The sequence below is a fragment of the Pseudophryne corroboree genome, chromosome 12 (assembly GCF_028390025.1).
Source record: "Pseudophryne corroboree isolate aPseCor3 chromosome 12, aPseCor3.hap2, whole genome shotgun sequence".
Taxonomy (NCBI): Eukaryota; Metazoa; Chordata; class Amphibia; order Anura; family Myobatrachidae; genus Pseudophryne; species Pseudophryne corroboree.
Genome location: NC_086455.1, coordinates 26,545,292 through 26,565,374, shown reverse-complemented (window position 1 = coordinate 26,565,374; position 20,083 = coordinate 26,545,292). Strand labels below are relative to the sequence as shown.

General features: G+C 42.1%; 1 protein-coding gene across 2 annotated transcripts in view; it reads left to right on the top strand.

Moving 5' to 3' along the window:
- The window catches only part of SYNE2 (spectrin repeat containing nuclear envelope protein 2), a 447,442-nt gene extending 436,054 nt beyond the window's left edge, over nt 1-11,388 (top strand). For both annotated transcript variants that reach the window (XM_063947243.1, XM_063947242.1), the window contains 4 exons: nt 8,274-8,465; nt 8,990-9,046; nt 9,459-9,493; nt 10,369-11,388. In XM_063947243.1, coding sequence (XP_063803313.1) covers nt 8,274-8,465; nt 8,990-9,046; nt 9,459-9,493; nt 10,369-10,594 — 510 coding nt within the window. In that variant the 3' untranslated portion in view covers nt 10,595-11,388. The remainder of the gene's footprint in view (nt 1-8,273; nt 8,466-8,989; nt 9,047-9,458; nt 9,494-10,368) is intronic.
- Nucleotides 11,389-20,083: the final 8,695 nt, after the last annotated feature.

The following is a 20,083-nucleotide window of genomic DNA, read 5'->3' as shown; positions in this document are numbered from 1 at the left end:
TCCTGCTATTTTGGTTCTAATTCATCATCCTGTTTTAGTAAAACCACCCTCAAGTGTTTTGGTTCGGATTCAGTTTTTTGGTCAGATAAAACCGCTAACATGTAATTTTTGCAATGAAATTCAGATTTAAAATCATCTGCCCTTTGGTTCGGTTCGGATCCACAAAATTCGGGTGGATTTGGATTTCTGGAGAAGCACATCTCTTGTCTGAAACCTAGCACTTAAGCTGTAAAGTAAAAGTTTGGGATGCTTTAAATGTTCACTAACCCTTCAGCCTGTCACGTGTCTCAGATGGAATATGGACCTTCCGTTACTAGGAGTTGGCCAATCCAGTGCAGAGGCACGAAATCTAACGTGCTGGTGGTATTAGCCAAGGACCCCGCAAGGAGGTAGGGAACTCGCTGTGCCCTCTGACTGGGTTTCCTAGTACCGATACACTGGAGACTGGACTGGAAGTTGCTGAAATATACTAGAGTCAGTCTGGAGCTGACAGTAAAACTGGACCGGACTAGAACTGCGGAACAGGAACCAGGAAGCAGGGGTACTAGTAATGTACTCAGAGAGCAGGCTGGAACCTGTAACACTCGGATGCCGAGGGACAGAGCCTCTGGGAACAGATTCTGAACGCAGGCATCTGGAGCAGATACAGTAGAACTGGGACTTGGAAGTATAGTAACCTCAGAATACCTGACCCTGAATGTGAGTTACAGATGCTTCAACTGTGTTTGGAAATAGCTGAGCTAGTTAGAAACCCTGTAGTCTCGGGACACTGGAACTTACAGTCTGGTGCTGGGAATAAAGGGGTTAATTGCAGACCAGACTCTGGATCTTCTTGCAGCAGAATACAGAATGCACTAAGCCAGTAATTGACTAATAGGTTTGAGCTAAACACTGCAGGTTGGGAAGACAGGTGACACTCACAGGTAAATGATAGGTGACACTCGCAGGTAAACGATTAACCAGGAAGGATTCATAGCTCACAACAAACAGATACTTGCATAAACTGTAGCATTCTACAGACCGGAAGCTTGTAAGCACTGAGGAGTAGAGCCAGTGAAATGAAGAATGAACTGAAGAAGGACTATGAGACAGGAAACAGGTATACAGTGTCTTTATTGACAGGAGAACAGCTCAGAGGAATCTGAAGTCCGTGGTAGGAATGCTTCTCAGGCAGGGAACCCCACAATGCAGGAACCGAGGTAAGCTGAGCACTGGAGTCTTCTAAACACAAGGGCCAGCACAGACGTATAGCTTTCTGCAACAAGAGCCAGGGAAGCCGATTGTCTCACAGAGAATACAATAGGCAATCCTACTCTTTGCTTTTGCAATCAGTGGGAGTCCTCAACAGGGAATATGTAAGAGCTGCTAGGATCAGCTGCGTCAGAAGCACTCCAACTGGAGGAACGCAGTCAGCTGACAAGCTCCAAGATGGTGATGTCAGTGCATCAGATTCTCAAACAGGGAAAGCGGGAAGATGGGTGGCAGAGGTAAGTAACACAAGTAATGTTCCAGCGTGTGACACAGCCCTTATAATGTCTTAATTTTGTCTCTCTAATATATTGTATTGTCCTCATATTGGCCACATGCACTGCAGTGTGTCACAGTTTTCCCTTATCACAGTGTGTGTGGTCATAAATTACCCCTGTGCCCAACCAGTCAAAACTTCTCCAACATTATGGGACACATTGGTAAATGCCACTGAAATATGGCCACTGTTGACCCTTTTAATATCCTTGAAGATCCAACTGCTTGAACATCTGATGGACATACAGTGGCCAATATTTACTAAGAATTCGAGTTTGTCCGATTTGTGTTTTTTTTTCTAAGTCCCAATCCGGGAATTCACTAAGCACCAATCTCGGCAGTGTTTGGACTATTCGTAATAGTTTGATTTGCAAAGTTCCGAAATACGAATGAATAGACCATCGGTCAAACACGACTGTTATTTCATACAATACGGGCATTCACTATTCATTCGTATTTCGGTGTTAGTTTCTGAGTGTTCAAGTGCGGGTCTGTTTTTTTTCGATTAGTTAAAAAAAGCAGCAAAAAAATAGACCTGCTTTTTTCAGTCGAGTTTGGATAACCATGCACGGATCAGTGAGATCTGTGCATGGTTATCTATGGGAAAGGGTCTGTTTAGTGTAAAAACTGGAAAAAAAATTGCGTGGGGTCCCCCCTCCTAAGCATAACCAGCCTCGGGCTCTTTGAGCCGGTCCTGGTTGAAAAAATATGGGGGGAAAAATGTACTTTGCGGTCAGAGGTTGACCGAAAGTAACCTCACCGCTGACCGCAAAGTTCCCACCATTGGCTACAATGGAGCGCATAGGCGCTACACTGTATCTCTGCCGTGTGCAGCCTGACAGACACTACAGGAGCACACAGCCAATCAGGGGAGTGCCACGACGTGGCGCTCCCTGATTGGCTGAAGGGACCCTCTTTGACAGGAGTCAGGGGGGGTCCTGGCAGTCGGGGAAAGGGGTCCCATGTTTAAACATGGGACCCCTTTCAGTGCGTGGTCGGGTTTCCGTTTTATTATTTTGCCAAGTACGTGGATTATACAAAGGTCTGATTCTACACTGGATTATGTGAGTATAATTTTTTTCACAGGTACCCCAAGGATTCTACATGGAGAAGAGGACCGAGCCTCGTGGGAACATAGGTAAGTATGTATGTATGGAGGTGTGCATGTATGTAATAAACTTATACTTTCACGGTGTGTGTGTCCTGTTTTTTTGGGGGTATTTTTTTAGTAGTAGTACTACAGGTACCAGCGGGACAGGTTTTCCACCGCATGCTGGTACTTGTGGTTCTCCAAGTACCAGCTTGCGGGGGAGGCTTGCTGGGACTTATAGTACTGCTACTAAAAACAATATTCACATTTTTTCAAAAGGCTATCAGCCCCCCATCCGCCGCCCTTGGATGGGGGGGACAGCCTCGGGCTTCACCGGTGGCTGGAGGGGGGGGACCCCTTGATTTAAGGGGTTCCCACTCCTCCAGGGTACCCCGGCCAGGGGTGACTAGTTGGGTATGTAATACCAGGGCCGCAGGGACCAGTATAAAAGTGTCCCCCGGCTGTGGCATTATGTACCTGGCTAGTGGAGCCCGGTGCTGGTTTCAAAAATACGGGGGACCCCTACGCTTTTTGTCCCCCGTATTTTTGGAACCAGGACCAAGCGCAGAGCCCGGTGCTGGTTGATGAAATATGGGGGAACCCCTGTAATTTTTTTCCCCATATTTTTTCAACCAGGACCGGCTCAAAGAGCCCGAGGCTGGTTGTGCTTAGGAGGGGGGACCCCACGCAATTTTTTTCAGATTTTTTAAGACTTTAATCAACTTTTTAAGGTACACAATGAAGCCCTGCACAGATCTCACAGATCCGGCCGGGATTCCTTGTGTTTTGTCAGGCAGTGTTTTACTCATCACTCCCGTAAAACACTGCCTGATATTACGAATCACATTGACATCTGAAAAAACGATTGTGCAAAACTCGGCAGCTTAGTGAATGATCGTATCAGGATTCAAAAAGTTGCAGTAAAATGCACCCGATACCATTCGAGTTCAAACACCCTTCAAAACGGCCAAAACACAAATCTTTGTAAATATACCCCAGTATCTCGTCCAATTGCTCATTCTCTGTGTGGCTAAATTCTACTCTGATCCTTTTGCTTGGTGTTGGGGCTGTGTGTCAAGATTGTACCATGGCGGGGTCAGCTTTGACTTGTGACGATGACGGCCAGGTTGAGCTAGGCATATATAAGCAATAACCTTTTATTGACCTGCTGACTGCAGAGGTCACATGACTGCATGACCCATTTGGCACCCTGCATTTTTAATAACATCATCTTTGAGAACATCTTTGTTCTCTTATGATATACAGTGGCTTGCAAAACTATACACCCCCCTAAAAGTGATTAAATTATTTTAGCTGAGCTTTATTCTTGACTGTTTGTTTTTTATTATAATTTTATATGTGTGTTAATGTTTTTTATAGTGTGCAAGGCAATTAACTGTACTGGTATTTACCTTACTAGAAACAACATGAATATATTGATTCTGCCTGGTGTCAACATTTCAGGCGATTGGTGGTGGTTGTGTAGTAAGTGCGTGAGGATTGTTTTCTTGGCACACAGTAGGCCCCGGATTACCAGCTGGAACTTTCCTTAATGCCACAGTCTACCAAAGTATTGTTGCTGACCATATGCGCCTCGTTTGGCCACAGTGTTCCCATATTCTAATGGCTACGTCTTGCAGTATAATGCACCATGGACCTGATTCAGATGTGGTTGGCGGTGCTATCCTACTGCTTACATAGAAACAGCAGCGATAGCTCTATTATGTTAATGCAGCAGCCTCCTGCTTGCATTAGTGATCCATTCTGGGTCCTACGACGCAGCATAGGATCACCTGCAACACCATCAGCTGGCTGTTGGACCCATGAAGTCATGCTAGCTGCCTGCCGCAGATCCCACAAAGAGGCCAGGAAATCTCTATCTTCCAGCGGAGGTCCTGGTCTCATCACGTCACGCCTCCGTTTTGGGAAATAGTCAGCCCCCTCCCCCGAACGGCAGCAAACTATCAATCACTGGCAGTCTGCTAATGGTCTGCGTTGGACATTGTACTGCACATGTTCATTACGGGTCTGACGCATGCGCAAAGTACCGAACATGTGTACTATGCGGCATGAGCCGCAGCTATGTTGGGACCTGAATAGGGCCAGTGTCTGAAAGCATGCAAACCCGACAGAGTTCACTGTACTCCAGTGACCTCCACAGTTACCAGATCTCGGTCCACTAGAACATATTTAGACTATGATGAAACCAGGAGAAACTCTGATGCTCTCATGTCACTGTGAACAAGGATCTCCCAGGATTGTTTCCAGACCCTGTGTTGAATACACGTCATGACAAATTCAGGCTTTACTGGGGAAATGGGGAGGGGAGGATCTACTCCATAGTCCAATATTAGCAGTAGAATATGTCGTACTGAAAAGCTCAGTGACTTTTAACATTGCGCTGTAATAAGATTCCACCTTTCCAACAAGACTGATCATCAAACGTATGCCCTGGTCACTTGTAAGTGCTACCATTGTGATGTGGAAATTTCTAGGGGTAACGGCTGGTATCGCCTACTACTGAACCTCGTAAATATAGTCTTTCTGAAGTTGCAAACTCTAGAGAATTCCAAACAGCTTCTGGAACTAATGTCTGAAAAATAGCTTCATGGATTTCGTTTCCATGGCTAAGCAGCCATTGGAGCTCTTTGAAGCGAAGAATCATATTTCAGTGTTTGCCTGGAATATGCTTCCTGCCAAATGTGTGTAACCAACTGTAAAGGTTGTTGGAGGAGTAATAATGGTGTCTGGCTGTTTATTTATTGGACTAGCCAGATCTTCTTAGTTCCAATAAAGGGAACCACTTAAAGCTACGAAATACAGTCACGTTCTACAGAAAGGTGTGCTTCCAACTTTGTGCCATCAGTTTGGGTAAGGCCCTGCTGCCCTTCCCAGTTTGGGCAAGACAATGAAAGGGGAAGGGGGGGTGAGGGGTGTATTGCACAAAGCAAGGTCTGTCAGAACAGGTTTTGGAGTGGAAGAACTTGACTGGCCTGCACAGGGCCTTGTCCTCAAACACCTGAAGCCTCGTTCCATAATCTAGTGGTGGCATTCCCAGAAGAGTAGATGCTATTGTAGTAGTAAAGGGATTGAACATTTAAATTATTAATGCCCAAGGGTCTGGTGTGACGGTTGGGTGTCCACATACTTTTGGCCATGTAGGCAGAGCTGGATTGAAGGGCTGGTGTTTGAAGATCTGCAGACAGCTACAGTGATGGAAGAGCAGCTTAGGTAGTTCCTGCTGCTCTGTCGGATTCTCTGTCATGGACTCCTGCAGTCACTTAATATACAGGGCAGGTGTTTCCTGATAGTGTAACTGGCATTGTGGGGCGCACTGATGGGCAGAATGTGGCATTTGAGAAAACTGCTTGTGGGCAGAAGGGCATGTGAGGTGACATGTATGGGCAAATGGATATTTCAGCAGAAAGCTGTGGGTGTACAATTTGTGGGCATGTGAAAGAAAAGTTGATGGGCAGATATACAGATATTATTTATTACCAGTTATTTATATAGCGCACACATATTCAGCAGCGCTGTACAGAGAATATTTGCCCATTCACATCAGTCCCTGCCCCAGTGGAGCTTACAGTCTATATTCCCTACCACATGTACACACAGACACATTTATGCTAGGGTTCATTTTTTTTGTTGGGAGCCAATTGAGCTACCAGTATATTTTTGGATTGTGGGAGGAAACCCAGGCAAGTACGGGGAGAATATACAAACTCCACATAGTTAGGGCCATGGTGGGAATTGAACCCATGACCTCAGTGCTGTGAGGCAGTAATGCTAACCATTACCCCATCCGTACTGCCCAGGTACGGGAAAAGCTGATGTGAGGTATATCAAGCAGAAGCTGGTGTCTGGTGAAGGAAAGTACGTTTTAGATAAATATAGAGTGTAAATCAACCCTTATTAGTGCCATCCCGACAAGGTGGTGATGCCAGGGTTGGTGCAGGATTTCTCTGTGCCCTAGGGACAGCTGCAGCCTATTTTAGATCACCCCCCCCTCCCATTTTAAGTGCTTCAGGCCCCCGCCCCAAAGCCTTAATCCAGCTCTTCATGTAGATATTCATTAATGAACTTCTTTTTTTGGGGAGGGTTACTGTCTGCACTTCTGATAATTGTTTTCTCTTGTTATTGAAGCTTGTTCTATAGAGGATTGCGGTTTCCTTGTTGTGAATATTCCCCCTGATAAAGGGTTACAGTACTCTATAATGTTGTATAGCAGTTGTGTTATTATTTGGGGGAATCTGTGCTGCCTATCTGCCAGGGAAGAGGCATGGTAATTCAGCTTCTGCTCTGTCCAGGACTACTCACATGATAAAGTTAGAGTGCAGTGTTGCATACCACTCGCTCTATATTTGCTCCCATGCTGTTGCTATATATAGAACTGTAGAGTCTTAACCCTCCGCTATACCGACAGTACTGCTGATCCGAGACTCAGAAGCTTCTCTGGGATTCTGGGTTTTCAGGTAGGAAACCTGTTGCCTCCTCAGCTACTATAAATGACATACAGTTGGCCCTTTTGTTTTTTAAGGTGCTGATGAAATCATTTAATGTGCAGGTCTTATTATGCCCTGAAGTCTGGCCCAACTTCCTGCATGGGACTGGAAATTCACTTCTTTTATCCTATGTACAAACTGGTCCCAGAGGATACTTATGTCCGGCGTTCAGGCTAACCGGCAGACTTTCATGTCGGCAGGATTGAGGAGCGTGTGGCAGAGATTATGAGACTTGCTCCTGCCGACCCTGTCTTATTCCAGACATTGGCAGAGCATAGGTTAAGCAGGGCTGCAGTGGAACGCATTAGCGGGACCTCCCAGATAGCAGACCGAGTCATCTTTCTGAACTGGGGATGTATGGGTGGGTATATATATATGTGTGTGTATATGTATATGCATGTATGTATATGCATGTATGTATGTATGTATGTGTGTGTATATATATATATATATATATATATATATGAGATGGGGGGGGGGGGTTGTTTTTTTGTTTTTTTATGAACCCTGAGTGTATGGTCATTTCAATTCAATCCATTTCTTCCCCTGTAATAATTGGTTGGATAATGATAGACCTATTGTAAATGTTTTAAATGCTCAAAGCAAAGCATTTCTTAGTTTAAGCTGTATGTGTTGATTTTTGTATTGTATTATATACATTATAATACCTTATCACTGTTTAATTAAGTAATCACTGTAGACACAGCACGCTGGCCGTTTGGGAGTTATATATATATATATATATATATATATATATAAATATTTCTAATGATCACTGAAGTGTTGACTTAAGAACGCTCCATTTCTGCAGATATTATTTGCAGACGTTTATACATATATACACATCAGCATCACTTGTGTATTATACTCTTCTATGTTTTACAAGACTGGGAAACACCAGTAGGTGACCCCAGTTATAATACATGCAGACCAGTGGTCTAATGGGTGAGGGGTGGGGGGCAGTTTCCAGTAATGTTGCAAATGACGACCCATCATATTGTAAATGACATTTGTGCTGTGCAGATAAGACAGTAAAAACATCATCTGTTACCTGTTAGGTTTTGTTTGTTTTAATAAGTGACCTTCAATGCTTACATCATGAGCAATCCAGAATTCCTATATGTATCTGAACCTGGTTTTATTGATCCGCTTAGCAACTGAGAGGAGAGCTGCTGGAGAGGCAAGTGCAAGTGGACACTCTCCAGGACGTGTCTAGTTACCTGCTGTGCGGTACGGCAGAGGCCGGATACATTGAGGCGGATGATAGGACCCACGTCATTGGAACGAAGATGAGACAGGTTCTGAAAGACGTGTCACAAGACTTGAATACGGTTCAGCAGGCCCTGGTGAGTACCAGGCACCTGGGGTCACAGTATGTATGTACAATTACACAGGGCTTATAAACCCTTGGTACTTATCATTACACTACTCTTCCATTGCATTTACATATTATGTGATATATATGTTTTATATGTGTTGGGTATTATGCCACAGTAATACATACCTAACAATCCCAGGAGCATGTTTGTTAGTGTTTCTCCACTTTAGCGGGGAATGCTTATAGCACTAGTAGTTTAATAGGCGAAGACCATTACAGACATGTACTGAGAAACAGTTCCCTGCTTATTAGAACTTACACAAAATAACGTGGTACATCACAGACCGGCTTATTTACTTAGCGCACAGTCAGCACTTATCACCTAAGTCTGCTCCAACTGCACGTTAATGTGAAACACTGTGGCATATACTTACTACAAAGCTGTGTATGACAAACACAACATGTGCGTTGATGGCGTGAGGAAACAACAGGGAATTAGTCTAACAAGTTCTATTACATAAAGTGTGTGTCTGTCTTCTCTCAACTTCTCAGGACAATTCCACAACCGATGAGGTTGATTCTCTCATCTCTGCACCTGCTCAGAGCCAGGTAAGCACACACTATGTGGTACTACAGATCAGCATGGTTGGAGTAGCGGTTAGCATTACCACCTCACATCCCTGGGGTCATCTATACCTGACCAAGGCATTAGCCTGTTTTTGTGGGTTTCCTTAGGTACTCTAGTTTTCTCGCCAAAGTGTGTAGGCATGTCCATGAGATAGACAATATAGATTGCAAGCTCCACTGGGACAGGAAATGTGAAAGACTAATATATTCTCTATAAAGCGCTGCATAATATATGTGTGCTATATATAAAACCTGATAAATATATTTTTATTTTATTTTACAGCTAATTTATTTGGATTTGGGAGGGGAATTAGAGTTTTTGCAAAGATGTAAGGGGAAAAAATAAAATCTCTCCACGTGTATCATTAATAGAGCTGTGTTTTCCCCCTTGCAGGCCCATGTTGGCGCAGCAGTCACTGATTCCGCCAGGTATGAGTCTTTTGATTTCAGTAAATAAAAATAATTTTGGAACTTTAAAGTGCATTCCATCCATTCACGAGGTTCAAGGTTTCTTATGTGTGGCTGACGGACAGATTTGATTGGTCAGAAACCCAAAACACTGTTCTGAGGCCAAACGGGAGGATAGTAATATTTCTTTACACCCCCTAAAACATGAACTATAAGCATTTTCTATTATGCTGTATGCACAGGTATCTATGATAAAGTTCCTGTTCTCTGACTGCATTAAGGAGCTGATTCTGAGTCACACGCAAAGTGGCTGTAGTCTCAGGCCGCCGCATTAGCCTGTGCAGCTAATGCGGAGGTTCATGGGTGTACAAGCGGAACTAGTGCCACCCATTCGTTTTACACTGGCCGACGCAACTGCCGTCATTATCTACAGTGACACCAGCTCCATGATAGCTGCAAGAGATCTGTCAGAAACAGGCTCCCCCCTCCCCGCATGCGTGACTCAGAATCACACAGAGCTTAGGATGCACTCCCACAAGTCAGGGTGGTAACGTGCGATTGCTTTGCCACTGCCCCCGAAACACCCCATTCCATGGAAAGACAGATCTGGCCAAGTTTTGTCTCACTCAGAATGGGAAGGACAAACGCAAAAATGCATTCTATTCTGTGCATGTACTATATGGAAAGACTCATCATTTAAGTCCATGATATTCAGCCCCTTAAAGCAGAGCATCTACCTATTCACATTGGAGGCAGTTATTTTATGGGTCGGTCAGTTATTCTACCAGTCAGTGAGCTACAAAGATATGTTATATTATATGTATATCGTATAGACGTTTACAATGCATTGTTCGTTGGGTTTATTTTTGTTCTAAATTATTCTTATGTACTTACAGGATGAAAGAACAGCCAGGCACAGCGAAGGAAGTGACTAAGAAACGGTCATTCTTCTACAGAGTGCTGCGAGCTGCGTTTCCTCTGCAGCTCCTCCTGCTCCTCCTGCTGCTTTGCGCCTGCATGATTCCCTTCTCCGAGGAAGACTACAGCTGTGCCCAAACGAACAATTTCGCCCGATCTTTTTACCCAATGCTGAGATATACTAACGGCCCTCCACCAACATAATTATGGTTTGTGTGCATTTCCGCCCAACTAAATCACATTCCTGTATTTTATAATTTAGTCTTGAGCGACTCGCCAGCAAATCATGTGACCTGCGTATTGCAGGGTATGTGACGTACAGCTTGCATCATCTTTAAGTTCAACTTGCCAGTTTGGTCCCCCCCCCCACCCCCCCGGCTTCAGAGCTGCGGGTGGCCGCACTCGGAACAAGGGCGCAGCTGCAGGACAGGGTTTGCTGGAAGCTCACTCCCCTGAACATGCATGTAGTAACTTTATATGCACAGTGTAATTGGTGATGGTTTATACATTTATAGCCATGTTAATTTCTTTTAGCTTAATATTGTGTTTCCTCTCCTATTTTTATGTGACAGGAGGGTATTTTTTATTATTGCATGGATGTGGTTCTTATCTGGGGGTTTTTGTTATTTATTTGAAATTTTAATCGTAATTAATATGTAAATTCGCAGATATCTCGAAATTTAAAGACCCATCTATATTCAGAGGAATTAGATGTTGTACAGACATAAAAGTGATTTTCTACAAATTTCTGGGTTCATTTCAGTTTTGTACAGTCGGATACTTTTTGAAAGTTTTTTTTTATGTTCTCTTTTGTAAACCATTTTCAAATCATGAAACACTGAAAGGTATTGGATTGAAGGTCATTAATGTTTCAAGATGTATCCAAAATTGATTCTAATATATTCTGTGAAATAATGCTTCAGTTCCCACAAGGAAAAAAGACAAAGGGAAAGGTGTTTATGGGATATTGATTCAATAAATGGCTGAAGATCTTTGTACATAGTCACTTTATCATTTCATATATGGTTTATGTGAGCAAAAAAAGCATTTAAATGCCAACGCTGCTTTGTAGCCCTGAGAACATTGCAGAACTTCTGAAGAAAATACTTTAAAGGCACAAGACATGGAAGCCACTCTGGGGAGATCATTAAAGCTATGGAAAGGATCAAAGCGTCAGTGACATGTAGATTTGGGGTATAATGCTATAACGCCTAAACAATAACACCTAATATCTAATATGATAAAACACACTCTTAGGGTTTTGTATATAAGTACCTGCTGCTGTTACCGTCTTGAACTTTAAAGCCCAGAGCTAATTCAGTTTTAAGCCCATTTCCTCCCACGCTAAGCCCACTGCTACTGCATCTTAACCATTAGTTGGCGGCTTATGTGCCCGGAACTATGGGTTAATATATTCGCGGCGGCCTCGGTAAGGGCAGAACTACAGATTCCTGTTTGCACCTCATGAGGATGGAAACATAAATCGCCATTGCTTCATTGAATTTGATGTTGGAAGCCCATCAACCATTTGATGCTGGGATTCTAAACTCCATTCCTACCACAATGTTGTCAGGAGAGCTGCTGCAGTTGTCAGGATCAGGTAAGTGACCCCTAGGGACGAGATGTCAACATTTCATCTACATGATGAACGTCAACATATACCATGCCCAATCGAAGAATGTGGCTAGACTGTGACCACGGCACTGTGATAGTATTGAACAGGTCTGGTGTATATGAAGATTGCCCTACAAATTCACTAGCGGTGTCCTCCACAGTTCTGTACCAAAGTATATGGCTGGAATGTGTCCCACTATAGTCATCGCATAATAACTTGGTAATTATTTAACTTGCCTTTTGGGTCATCATGGCACTGAGGGCTACTGCTGATATTACATTTTACCCTATGAAATATATTAAAATTCAGAGTACTGAAGTTCCTTGTGCAGAATGAAGAATGCCATGAGAATAAAACTATTCAGGGTTAGATTTACATAAAGGAATACTACGGGTATATACGTAAAGGAATACTACGGGTATATACGTAAAGGAATACTACGGTTATATACGTAAAGGAATACTATGGGTATATACGTAAAGGAATACTACGGGTATATACGTAAAGGAATACTACGGGTATATACGTAAAGGAATACTACGGGTATATACGTAAAGGAATACTATGGGTATATACGTAAAGGAATACTACGGGTATATACGTAAAGGAATACTAAGGGTAAAACACGGGAACTTAATATGACAGCACACTTAGAAGTTCTCATAATTCTTGCCTCTTGCATTATATCTGTGCTGTAATTTCTTCCCCCATATGCATCATATCAAATCAATAGTCCTGGCTGCAAAGTCATTAGGGGCTGCATGAGGTTGAGGATCTGAAGGTCAGGCAGATGGGACCAAAAAGTCGTGTAGGTCCACCGTTCTGCATTCCCATAACAGGTAGCACTATTCCAGTAGCAGGGTTAGAATACTGGAGCCAGTGAACTAGTTCAGGTTTACTTGGTCAGTTGAGTGTTTATATAATTAAATAAAAATGTTTTTATATATTTGGGAATTTGGTTTAGTAGTTCTTTAAAGCTGCATTACAACCTACTGAAAAATATTTACTAACCTGATCCTCCCAAAAAAACAGGAGACCCAGGTGCTAACTCCATTATTACCTGGGTAGCCTCCATTCCTGACACATCACACCCTCTGCTGAGAATTTGGGAGGTGGGCAGGAGCATCCTGGGAGCTATAGCTGTTTGGTGCCCGGATCAGCTCCAACCACCTACACCCCTGTGGACCCCTATGGCCCCTGAAGAAGAAAAAAATCATTGTTCCAATATTGCCGCCGTTAGAAACAACAACAAAAATCTCTTCCACTAAAACATCCAGCCGTAAATACGATTTTTCACTAAATGAAACATTGATTTTTACACTTTGAAATACTGTATTCAGTTAATAATTTCTATTCGGTAAATAGATAGCAGGTCTGTAGTCCAAAATCGGACTCAAGGGGGAGTAGACAGAGCCATCCAGAATAAATGACATTTCAAGCAAACCTCAATAGTGATTAATCATACCATTAAGTATAAAATCATCTCCAATCACAAGTGAAAGATCAATAGAGACGATGGTTCATTGTTCGATTCCCTTCCCTATCAATTAGTAAAACAGTGACATTTTGTTAAGCGGCGGATTACTCATAGTTGTGGATCTTGAAATGCACCCATCATGGTTGAACGATTAATTTTTGGCATAGTATCTAATACTTTGGCCTGTAGCTCATAGTACATTCTTCCAGCATTCATTTCAGCCATCAATAACCCCTTTTTGGCGTCAGCAAACACCATTATCCTGATATATACGGCTACTGGAAGAAAATCTGTAATATTCCACATAAATTTCTATCATGACATATTCCTGACTAATGTACTTTCTCTCATTTGCTTTAAAGATATAAAAGACCATTTCATACAAAAAAAAAAGTTTAATTCCTTTTCACAAGCTTTTAATTCATTTGCACAACACATTTACGCACTGTTATACAAAATTACCTGCACCAATGTTTGAAATGAAAACATTGAGAAAGTCATAATTAAGGAAGAAAGGCACATCTGTTAACCATACAGGTGAAACTCAAAAAATTAGAATATCTTGCAAAAGTTCATTTATTGCAGTAATTCAACTTAAAAGGTGAAACTAATATATTATATAGACTCATTACATGCAAAGTGAGATATTTCAAGCCTTTATTTGTTATAATTTTGATGATTGTGGTTTACAGGTTAAGAAAACCCCAAATCCATAATCTCAGAAAATTAGAATATTACATAAAATCAATTTAAAAAAGGATTTTAAATACAGAAATGTCGGCCCTCTGAAAAGTATAATCATGTATATGTACTCAGTACTTGGTTTGTGCCCCTTTTGCATGAATTACTGCCTCAATGCGGCGTGGCATGGATTCTATCAGCCGGTGGCACTGCTGAGGTGTTATGGAAGACCAGGATGCTTCAGTAGCGGCCTTCAGCTCTTCTGCATTGTTCCATCTCATGTCTCTCATCTTTCTCTTGGCAATATCCCATAGATTCTCTATTGGGTTCAGGTCAGGCAAGTTTGCTGGCCAATCCAGTAAACCAGCGGTCATTGAACCAGGTTTTGGTACTTTTGGCAGTGTGGGCTGGTGCCAAGTCCTGCTGAAAAATGAAGTTGGCATCTCCATAAAGCTTGTCTGCTGAAGGAATTGTGAAGTGCTCTAAAATGTCCTGGTGGACGGCTGCGTTGACTCTGGATTTAATTAAGCACAGTGGACCAACACCAGCAGTTGACATGACTCCCCAAATCAACACAGACTGTGGAAACTTCACACTGGACTTCAAGCATCTTAGATTGTCTGCCTTTCCATTCTTCCTCCATACTCTGGGACCTTGGTTTTCAAATGAGGTGCAAAATTTGCTCTCATCAGAAAAGAGGACTTTGGACCACTGGGCAACAGACCAGTTATTTTTTTTCTGTAGCCCAGGTAAGATATTTCTGACGTTGTTTGTTGTTCAGGAGTGGCTTGACAAGAGGAATACGACATTTGAAGCCCATGTCCAGAATCCGTCTGTGTGTGGTGGCTCTTGATGCACTAACTCCAGCCTGGGATTACTGTGCTGGATTGGCCAGAGAATCTATGGGGCATTACCAAGAGAGAGATGAGAGACATGAGACGGAACAATGCAGAAGAGCTGACGGCCGCTATTGAAGCATCCTGGTCTTCCATAACACCTCAGCAGTGCCACAGGCCGATAGAATCCATGCCACGCCGGATTGAGGCAGTAATTCATGCAAAAGGGGCCAAAACCAAGTACTGAGTACATATGTATGATTATACTTTTCAGAGGGTTGAAATTTCTGTATTTAAAATCCTTTTTTCATTAATTTTATGTAATATTCTAATTTTCTGAGTTTTTTTATTTGGGGTTTTCTTAAGATGTAAGCCACAATCATCAAAACAAATACAAATAAAGGCTTAAAATATCTCACTTTGCACGTAATGAGTCTATACATTAGTTTCACCTTTTAAGTTGAATTACTGAAATAAATGAACTTTTGCACAATATTCTAATTTTCAGAGTTTCACCTGTAATATGAAACATACTGTACACCTATAGCTTTTATGCTGAATATATTATTTTGTTTTGTTTTTTTACATTTACCAAAAATGACAAAAGCTATACAAAAAAAATGAGTCTCTTCTTTATGCTCCCCCCATATCCCCCAAAAAGCAGCCGAATCACACATTTGTTCTTTACAACAGAGGTAGATTGATCACAGCTCTTTTAGATATTCAATACAAAAAAGTGTAAAATAAGCTGTATTGTTTTTAAATGTCATTCACAGTAAACTGTAGTCTGCTAAAATCTGGGAAAAGTTGCGCATAATTCCTTCTGATTGTTTAGACAAGCAGCCCCCTGCTGGTGGGAGGAAACACAACCGCTGAAAGTAAAGTAATTCGCTTTATGCGACCGTGTTGGGCAATTCAAGTCTGCCGCTGTACATTATCAAAATGAGGAATAAAAAATACCTTAAGCAATCACTTGCTTTGTTGAGATTTTTCACTTACCATTTACTTTAGAGGGAAAAAAAAGGAAACCACTTACGGTTCTGCATTTTTTTTTTATTTTTATTTTTAGAATTTCCATACTAAAGGCAACAGCATTGCTGAAGACTAAGCTGATTAGACCTTTCTATTAGGAAATATAAAAGAAAACGGCTTTGCTGTATGTATAGCATTTTGGTTACTGTTGTTTGAGGTTTTGCAGTGCCCCAAAAATGTAATTAATTCTTCAATTATTGTTTATACCTATTAAAACAATCAGCGGTATGCCAGTCTCTGACTTTTTTTTTAAAGGGGCATTCACTTACAAGACAAAACCATGCCTTGTAAGTGAATGCTCCTTTAAGAAATGTCCAAGATCGCCCGGCATCCCGGTGATAAACTGCATTACATCCTGCCGTGTGTATTGACTTAGGGGGTAATTCAGAGTTGATCGTAGCAGCAAATGTGTTAGCAGTTGGGCAAAACCACGTGCACTGCAGGGAGGGGGGGGGCAGATATAACATGTGCAGAGAGAGTTAGATTTGGGTGGGTTATTTTGTTTCTGTGCACGGTAAATACTGGCTGCTTTATTTTTACACTGCAATTTAGATTTCAGTTTGAACACACCCCACCCAAATCTCACTCTCTCTGCACATGTTACATCTGCCCCCCTCCCTGCAGTGCACATGGTTTTGCCCAACTGCTAACAAATTTGCTGCTACGATCAGGTCTGAATTATCTCCTTAGCTGTATATTGAGATCATTGTTAGTGGATTGCAATCTCTCTCTGCTTTCTATTATTAATAGATTTGTATTGTCACTTTCAACTAAATACAGGATAGGGCAGTAGTTGTGACCAGATTATGCCCTCAAGGGAGCCCGGGGCACTTAAGACAGGTGGTGGCGTCCCTCTCCTCCAGCCCTCCCATTCTTATCGGAACTGCCCCATTTGTTGTCCAACCTTTTATATACATCATTCTGGGCCTATACATCAAAGGTGAAGGTAACTGCATGCGTGGCTGTGACTTTTTGCGGAGTAAATTATAGTTTTAGCCACCCCCTTGTGTACCAGCGTGCCCTGGGCTGTGCAAGCTCTGCCACTGCCTTTCTAAGGGAGGTATTCAATTGAAGTCGGAACTGACGACTTTTTTAGGTCCGAAACTATTCCGACCTATTCAATCCCCCTGCCGTTTTTCCGACAAGTCGGCAATTCCGACTTGTCGGAAAACACTGGATCGGCGCAATAGCCGCCGGTCCACATGTTTTGTCGGATTCCGCTGCCAAATCCGATAGGTTTTAGTCCCGTTTCTGACAATGTCAATCCGACTTTAAAAATGTCGATTGGCATTGTCAGGAACGTCCAAATCCTTTCGGATTTGGCCGCTCATTGAATACTGCATTGTCGGATTCTTTCCGTTGGAAAGGATCCGACCAGCATTGAATACACCCCTAAAGGGTAAACTATAATATGTTTTCCTGTTGAGCTGTTTGGTCCATATTAGCTGCCTTTCGGACAATTGATTTTCTATGCTATTTATAGTGGTGGTGGAGAGGTAACGTTTGTTCTTTTATAGTACTATGTATTAAGATATAAAATATCATTGGTAACCAGCAGTCTTAATTCTGATTTTTACATGAAAATCAGTGTTTAAGTGGTTTCCCAGGTACCTGTAGGTCGAAGAAAACATTTGTTTTATTTAAATGTCAAGTGTAACACTACATCCATCAGATACATATTTATTGTTTACAGGACCCTTTAATTCTTCAGGATCTGAGGTTGATTCTTCTCAGTAGTTCCTCTAATGACCATGAAGATTATTGGTCTCCAAGGATATGGAATATCTTAACATATTATACAATTTATGGAGTATACAATTTATGGAGTATACACTGTTCTTTAAATAATTGTCAGATACAGATTGAGACTGAGCAAGAAAATACACCTTAGAACTTACCTAAAGCCCATGAAACATGTTTGTAGTGTTTTCTTTTTTTAAGTCTAATTAGTATAATATTTGTTACTTTGCTTTTAAATGCATAGAACAGTACTATTACAGACTTCTGCTGGGGAGATTAAAGTGAGAGCAAACAGATGCTGAGGCTTCCCGGTCTAGACAAGGTTAGGGCTAATAATGACTTTTGCAGGGGGCACTCTTGCTACGGGGCCCAGTGGCTTAGGGGCCCCAGGCAATGTGGCATAATATGAACTGGGGTAACTTCAATGTGGCATAATACGTACTGGGAATACTGTCTGGCATACTGTGTAGTGGTAGCATGACGATGTATCTTATTGTGAAATTGCGGCACTACCATGTGGCAAAATATAAATTGGGAGCAATGTGTGTGTAACGTGATCTTGGGCACTACTATGAGGCATAAAATGAACTAGGGCACTACGGTATCCGGATGATAGGTCAACATGCATTAGGTAGACAGGTTCAAAAAGTTGATATGTAAAAGGTCAACAGGTTCAAACTGTTGACATGACTATGGCCGACAAAAGTTCTTTCTGTTTTTCAACTTTTTCATCATTTACCGTCCGCCTGGTCTACGATTGGGAATAGTAACCTGAGCTGAGTGAGGGACCTTGCCCAAAGCGTAGCGAGTAAACACGTTTCCACTAATTTGGCTATTACATACTTCAACATACAAAATGACACAAAAAAAACCCATGGTCATCCATTTATGTGTCCACCGTTCCTGCGTCAACATTTTGTACCTGTCGACCTTTCCAAGTTACTATCTTTTTCATGTCTACCAGTTGACCTTATGACCCTGTCGGCCATATGGGGTCAATTTAGGGACTGTTAAGTGTTAACCTAATTCTGACCCAAGCTATACCCATATACCATAGGCCATAAAATGAACTAGAATACTACTATGGTGCATAAAATCAACAACTGATGTGGAGAGAGGGGTCTGTCTTGTAGCATTAGTGAGGGGCCTCCTTCAAAATGTTGCTATGGGGCCCTCAAAGTTTTGGCTACATGCCTGAAGTTACCCGTATGGTAACTTCCATCTCACAGGGAGTGCTCTCCTCATGTTTACAGCCGCTGTGGTATTAGTGTGTATGCTTCATTCACCAATAGGTATAGTCTGTCTATTCCAAGTGACCAAACAACGTTCCCTTTAATACAATGCCATTTCTCACCACTTGCCAGGAATGATCCCACTAGTGTATCTGACCCCAACTCAGGTTCTTCGCTTCCTTGAGGATAAACCAGCTATGATTTAGAAGGTTGAAAACTAGACCTCACCATGGGGTCTATTCATGAAGCAGTGAAAAGAGCGGAGAAGTGAACCTGTGGAGAAGTTGCCCATGGCAACCAATCAGCTGCTCCGTACAATTGTATAGTATGCAAATTATAAATGTTACATCAATGCTGATTTATTGCCATGGGCAACTTCTCCACTGGCTCACTTCTCCACTCTTATCACTGCTTCATGAATAGACCCCCATATGACCGTGTGGTTTAGGTTATAGCTCACTGCTCTGTTATACAGGTTGGGAGTGTTGCTGCACGTTCTGAACTCATTATTACCGGATCTAACAATTTATATTAGACAGTAGGAAGGCAAATAAACCGCTGCTTCAGAATCCTCATTTGACCAAAATAAGACTGCAGTTTGTATAACTGATCTAACGCTACCACTATGCAATTATTGGGCCAGTTAGCCAGTAATCGGGTGATTGGCCTGAGGTTTTGTGTAGTGTGTAGGCATGGCTGTTTTGGCCATACACTTATAAAAGTGACCAAAAATGTCACTAGAAGCCCAAGGTGCAGCAAGTCTATTATCTGATGACATAATAAGTGACGTCTGCATATAACTTAATGACAATGGACAATACTGTATTCAGTGTACCTTCTTATTTTGACCATAACTAAAGTCAGCTATTTTGTGGGATCAACTCATTTTCGGAATAATTCAACCTATCCAGTAACATTGAAAAAGAACATTATGGGGGAGATTCAAATGTTTGAAAAGTCGGTTGGGTGTCTGTTTTTTTCCTGTCTATTAAGGTGGGTACGCACTAGTAGATATATCTGCAGATCAATTGATCTGCAGATATATCTATGTACGGATCGGGCAGTGTGCTGTGCATACAC